This window comes from Fukomys damarensis, unplaced genomic scaffold, assembly GCF_012274545.1.
Source record: "Fukomys damarensis isolate Sample0158 unplaced genomic scaffold, DMR_v1.0_HiC HiC_scaffold_27, whole genome shotgun sequence".
Classification (NCBI taxonomy): domain Eukaryota; kingdom Metazoa; phylum Chordata; class Mammalia; order Rodentia; family Bathyergidae; genus Fukomys; species Fukomys damarensis.
Genome location: NW_022900939.1, coordinates 45,646,056 through 45,652,366, shown reverse-complemented (window position 1 = coordinate 45,652,366; position 6,311 = coordinate 45,646,056). Strand labels below are relative to the sequence as shown.

Below are 6,311 nucleotides of genomic sequence, written 5' to 3'. Positions count from 1 at the left end.
CGGGCGCGGAAGTCGCTCTTCCCGCGGGGCCTCGGACGAGGGGGGCGGGCTGCGCGCTCCTTGGCTTTGCCGAAAAACTGACGCGGCTTTTGACCTGCTCTCTGGGTCTCAGAGCGCCGCATAAACACATTGGCGGGCGTTTAGCAAAGTTCTAGAGACGAGCGTGGGCTCTGTCTAGAGGCGTAAAGTAAAATGGGAGCAGACTCTTTCAGTTCTGTACAGCTTAACCTTGCCAAACGAATGGGACTTTTTTGTTGTTTCGGCAGGATTTGATTTTATTTGCTAGTTTACTCGAGGTAATATGTGCGTGTTTAGGACAGTGGCCTTACATAATTATATGTTCTCGTACGAAAACTAACTATACAGCTAACATTTCCCTCATCCCTGTCAGAGTGGCTTAATAAACATCAAATACAGAAGCAAAAGCTTGAAAAGGAATTTAGGTGATTTTCTGTATGTGAGTTAAATTTTGCAATAACTAAATACCTTCAAAGTTTGGAAATTCGTAAAAATTGTGTAAGAATGTTTTATTGATCAGATGAATATAGGAAGTCGTATATAGTGTGTAAATACTAGCGTGGCATAAATGGCCACCTGTTAAAAGAGGAATAATTAATAAGAGAACAGAATTTCACTAAATGTGATGCTGCTTTGCACTCAGTTAATCTGCAGTCACATGCACCCCCCCCCCTTTTTTTTGGATGTACAGGGTCCAGGGTCTCACTATGTAGTTGAGACTGACCTGGAACTCACTATGTAGCCCAGACTAACAGGGATCCTCCTGCCTCCACCTCAGGAGTGCTGGGATTACAGATTTGCGCCACCACGCCCAGCAACACCCCTTACATTTTGTTATTCAAGTAAAATACCTTGGGCTCTAATTTGAAAAAAATAGTCATACACTGGAGTACTGCAGGGTCTCACTATGTAGTTGAGACTGACCTGGAACTCACTATGTAGCCCAGACTAACAGGGATCCTCCTGCCTCCACCTCAGGAGTGCTGGGATTACAGATTTGCGCCACCACGCCCAGCAACACCCCTTACATTTTGTTATTCAAGTAAAATACCTTGGGCTCTAATTTGAAAAAAATAGTCATACACTGGAGTACTGTAAAAACTTTTTTTTTTGTGTTTTGAGACAGGGTCTCACTATGTAGTTGAGACTGACCTGGAACTCACTATGTAGCCCAGACTAACAGGGATCCTCCTGCCTCCACCTCAGGAGTGCTGGGATTACAGATTTGCGCCACCACGCCCAGCAACACCCCTTACATTTTGTTATTCAAGTAAAATACCTTGGGCTCTAATTTGAAAAAAATAGTCATACACTGGAGTACTGTAAAAACTTTTTTTTTTGTGTTTTGTGTGTGTATGTTTTGAGACAGGGTCTCACTATGTAGTTGAGATTGACCTGGAATTTACTGTGTAGCCCAAGCTGGTCTCAAACTCACAGCGATCTAATCCTCCTGCCTCATCCTCCCCAGTGCTGGGATTACAGGCTGCTGGGATTATAGGCGTGTGCCGCCACTCCCAGCTCATATTCTCTTTGAATTGGTAAATACCTTTTGTCCTTTTTTTTTTCTTTTAAACAGCAGTTCTGTGGTGTTCTCGGTCACACATTTATGGAGTTTCTGAAGGGCAGTGGAGATTACTGCCAGGCACAGCACGACCTCTATGCAGACAAGTGAACTGTAGAGACCCATTCCTGCTCCACCGAGAAGCCCCGCGAGAGGCTCACCTGGACACAGAAGTGGTGAATTTAAATCGTAGAGCATTTAACAGGAGTTCTGACCTGGATGGGGTAAACCTTAGTGCACTTCCTTTCTCTTGCCTCAGTATTACTGGATCGAAGGATTGCTGCTGCTTAGGAGGTTCATTTCGTTTCCCGGTACTCACTCCCAAGGCCATCTCAAAGCACTGAGAAGTTCAAGTGGAGTATATTGAAGTAGACTTCAGTTTCTTGCATCATTTCTATTCAAGTTTTTAAATCTTTCATAATCCTCTTTGAGTGTTTTTTTTTTTTTTAACTAAATTAACATGGCTCGAATGAACCGCCCCGCTCCTGTGGAAGTCACATACAAGAGCATGAGATTCCTCATTACACACAATCCAACCAATGCAACCTTAAACAAGTTTATAGAGGTAAGAGTTGGTAATATTTATGAACTAAATCGACTATAGTGTAAGTGAAACTTCTTGCTATGAAAATACTGCTTTAGAAGATATGAGATGATGTACCTATAGGTGTAGTTCCTAGAGATGAGTTATCGTTCTGTTCATTAAGTGAGAGGTAAATTACTTTACACAGTTTGAGTGGGATATGTGCACACATATGAATTTATAAGTGAATAGCTGGTTCTTCATCTTTTTGAGTTTGCATAACTGTGGAAAGTTGAACTGGATAGCCCTCTCTTGTGAGGAATTGACAGGGGAAAGCCACCATTTATGGATTTTGTCCCATCGACTTAGCTTACTGCCATGAACCCAAGTTAGGTTATGTCTTGGGCCCCACACAATGCTTAGAATCCAATTTTTAGCCAGGGATTTAGCTAGTGGTTCCACGGCCTGCCTCGCAAGTGCAAGGACCCGAGTTTGATCCCTTGTACCAAAAAAGAATTCAATTTTTTCTACTCATTCTGCTGCTACTTGCTGGCAGATTTGTAGCCAAATTTGCCTTACTACCTACTGACCTCTTATTAGGGAAGGAATATAATACCCAATGATTTACCTGAACACACACTTTTTTTTCATAAATATCCTACAGAAATAGTAAATAGATTGCTCGGATGATATGGAAGTACTTTAATGCTGCTTCTATTTTTCATGCATTTTTAAATGTCAGAAGAGTTATAATCTGTAATGCATTTTAAAGCCTATAATTTTAAATGATAGTAGGTTTGAAACTTGCTGTATTGTACTTCTTGTACCTACTTCAAATGAGTAAAGGCTTAAGTTATTGTAATGTAGTCAAGTTAGGTCACTTGATTGGTTGTGACTGGTTCTTTTGGTTGTATTCATCGCAAGCCAGTGTTGCCATGACACTAACCAGCATATGGAGGACCGGGTTTTTAAGGATTTCTAGTTGAATATTTTTACTTTTATAGAGTTCTGTTTTAAACAAGATTGTATCAGGTTAAACATACATAGGAAGTTGTACCATTGTTTGCGTGATTGTCTATTACCCAGCATATGTATTGGTCACAATGAGCAGAATATCAAATAATGAGCAACAGTGGTATACTGAGGAAGACCTCGTTTTTTTTTTTAATGTGTATTTTATCCAGGAACTTAAGAAGTATGGAGTTACCACAATAGTCAGAGTATGTGAAGCAACGTATGACACTACTCTTGTGGAGAAGGAAGGCATCCATGTTTTTGTAAGTATTTAACTATCCCTGTTTGTGTGGTACCATGTTAACAAAGTTTATTAAACCACAGACCTTAAGAAGCTTAAAGCTGTGACAGAATTATGCAGTGTCTTAATTTTGAAATGAATACAGGTGAAAGCTAAAGAAAAGTTTAAAGTTTAAATCTTCATAAGGATAGAAGAGTTATGTTTCATTGACATTCAGGCTTTATAAAGTGTGATTAAACTTGTTAATATCTAAAATATGTAAACATTTTCTTGATTTAGGACTGGCCCTTTGATGATGGTGCACCACCGTCCAACCAGATTGTTGATGACTGGTTAAATCTTGTAAAAATTAAGTTTCGTGAAGAACCTGGTTGTTGTATTGCTGTCCATTGTGTTGCAGGCCTTGGGAGGTAAGAGAAGTTCTTAATTTGAGTCTAGATAAAGGTATGAATTGACCTAATTTTAGGACATGTGCTGCCAAGCAAGCACATGAGTTTATCCAGAAGTACACTTCATAAATTCCGTCAAGTTTTTATACATATGTTCGAGACCAGCCTGGGCTACATAGTGAATTCCAGGCCAGTCTCAACTGCATAGTGAGACCTTGCCTCAAAAAACAAAACAAAACAAAAAAAGTTTTTATACATAAATTCAGGGGTTAGCTACAGGTATGGCTTATTAAAAATGATTAATAGTTACACTTCTCAATTTGGGAATGGGTGGCATGAAATTTTTTTTTTTTTTTTTTTTTTTTTTTTTTTTTTAATTGTACCGGGGATCGAACTTGGGTCCTTACACTTGCGAGGCAGGCGGTGGAACCACTGAGTAAAATCCCTGGCCCCTGGGACTTGATTTTGAAATAATTATTTATCGAGTGATTCTTACCTTACCAGAGCTCCAGTGCTTGTTGCCCTAGCATTAATTGAAGGTGGAATGAAATACGAAGATGCAGTACAGTTCATAAGACAGTAAGTGATTGGATTCTTTTCATTTGCACCCTCTTGGGTTTCCTTGTTGAGTGTCAGTGAGTCTATAGCCAATTTAAAATGGAATTAAGCCAAAAAGTGTTTTGCTTTAGATTGCTGGCTAACTGTTGTGATTTTGCATTTTATTGTGGTCTAGATAAGATGGTAAAAATGCACACGTTCTGAAGGGAGGTAATTTGACAGTGGCAGGCAAATGAAGCACCCAGTGCAAGTCATACTGTCAAATTTGAGTTCCCTGGAACGTGCCTGCTGTGGTGGTGGCAGTCAGCTTCCTTGGCACGAGAAGCAGCCACTTTCTGACTTCGGTCACTGTAAGTCGGTTTTGTCTTTTCCTTCCAGAAAGCGGCGCGGAGCTTTTAACAGCAAGCAACTCTTATACCTGGAGAAGTATCGTCCTAAAATGCGGCTGCGCTTCAAAGACTCCAACGGTCACAGGAACAACTGTTGCATGCAGTAAAACTGGGGTGCCTGATGCGACTGCTTGGGATGTGCAGCTCATGGCAGGACCTGACTGTCATACACATTAGCCCGTGTGTCGGCTCAGTGAATGAGTCTAAAGGAGCTTCCGTAGGAGTGTTGCAAAGCAGTTTTACAGGCTACACACAAGCTTAACAGAATCGCAACCTCTGTGTTTGGGTTATGATCATTGTATTTGAACTATTACCACAAGATTCCTACTGTTCAGCATTTAAATTGTGCTTATCATCTGTACCAATTGAAATCATGCAATATTGAGTTATGTCTCTATGGCTGTTCCCATACCAGGATCTCAATGATACATAAGAAATTTAGAAAGATTAGGTGCCAAATACCCAGCACAATACTCTTACATTCTTAGCATCACATAAAACCAAAATTCCAGGAACTGAGAACACTTTAGACCGTGGTTTGTTCCTTCCATCATTTCAAACACGGTCAGGCCTGCGTGGCTGTTTGCCTGCTCACTTTATGTTTACATCTCACACTCTACCAGTCTGCATCAGGTTTGTGTAAACATTGATGGTTCTTTTTGATTATTACCAAGTCTTACAGTGATTATTAAATGTCTACAAGGTTTTTATTTTGTGCTATTCTGAGAAACCTCCATTTTGAAAATCTACATTGTTACAGAAGCACATGTCTTTAATGTCTCAGACAAAAAAGCCTTACAGTTAATTTAATGCTTGCACTCCAAGGTGCAGCTTAACAGGGAGGGCCTGAAAAAAAGACTAGGAGTGGGCTATTCGATATTTTTAGTAAAATGTTGCCTTTGTCTTGTGCAGAACATGTAGAATATGCTCTTTAATTTAGTAAATATTTTTTTAAAGGTATAGATGCTTTGTTATTGTAGCTAGAACAATTCTTAATCATAAATTTTCTGAAATTCTTGTAATTTTTTTCCATTCTTATCAGAAGTTGTTTACCAACTTATTTTTGTTTGAAGTGTGATTTTTTTTTCTTCTCTTCCCAACCTCTTGCAAAAAACAGAAGTGAGTTTCTGCTAATGAATTGAGCAGACATCTAATATTTTATATGCCTTTTGAGCTGTGTAACTTAATATTTGGATACTTGATAATTTGTTTTATTATGTAATTGATAAAACGGTGATGTGTATTAATGTTAGTTCAACCATATATTTATACTGTCTGGGAATGTGTGGTTATAGTTCTGTGGGAGAAATAATTTGTCAGTGTTCACCAGCTTGTAAAAACTTAGTGCGAGAGCTTAAACATCTAAATAAATAATGAAATCCATTTATCATTGAGAATGAATTGCACTTCATTTAATGCTAGTTGATGTAAACTGCCCTGTCCTTTTAGAACGAAGGTTTAAAGTAAGCACAGTTATGGGCATAATTTGTTCTGGTTGCAAACAGCACTGACTGCTCTGTCATAAACTCAAAAGTACGTAGTGGGAGATCTTGATTTTTACAGCTCAGTGAGCCACTAAGTGGTTTTGTGCAACTTGTGAACCTTAGTTTTCTCATTT

General features: G+C 39.2%; 1 protein-coding gene across 1 annotated transcript; it reads left to right on the top strand.

Annotated features, from left to right (window-relative positions):
• The first annotated feature begins 1,478 nt into the window (after positions 1 to 1,478).
• Positions 1,479 to 6,076, top strand: Ptp4a1 (protein tyrosine phosphatase 4A1). The gene is made up of 5 exons (XM_010617873.3): positions 1,479 to 2,144; positions 3,287 to 3,379; positions 3,637 to 3,767; positions 4,251 to 4,325; positions 4,683 to 6,076. The coding sequence occupies exons 1-5, from the start codon at positions 2,040 to 2,042 to the stop codon at positions 4,798 to 4,800; spliced, it is 522 nt and encodes a 173-aa protein (XP_010616175.1). The 5' UTR covers positions 1,479 to 2,039; the 3' UTR covers positions 4,801 to 6,076.
• Positions 6,077 to 6,311: the final 235 nt, after the last annotated feature.

Excerpts from the sequence above, each read along its gene's own strand:
- Ptp4a1 (XM_010617873.3), top strand. The coding sequence starts at position 2,040 with ATGGCTCGAATGAACCGCCCCGCTCCTGTGGAAGTCACATACAAGAGC. Across the intron at positions 2,145-3,286 it reads CCTTAAACAAGTTTATAGAG|GAACTTAAGAAGTATGGAGT; the intron begins GTAAGAGTTGGT and ends TATTTTATCCAG. Across the intron at positions 4,326-4,682 it reads GCAGTACAGTTCATAAGACA|AAAGCGGCGCGGAGCTTTTA; the intron begins GTAAGTGATTGG and ends TTTTCCTTCCAG.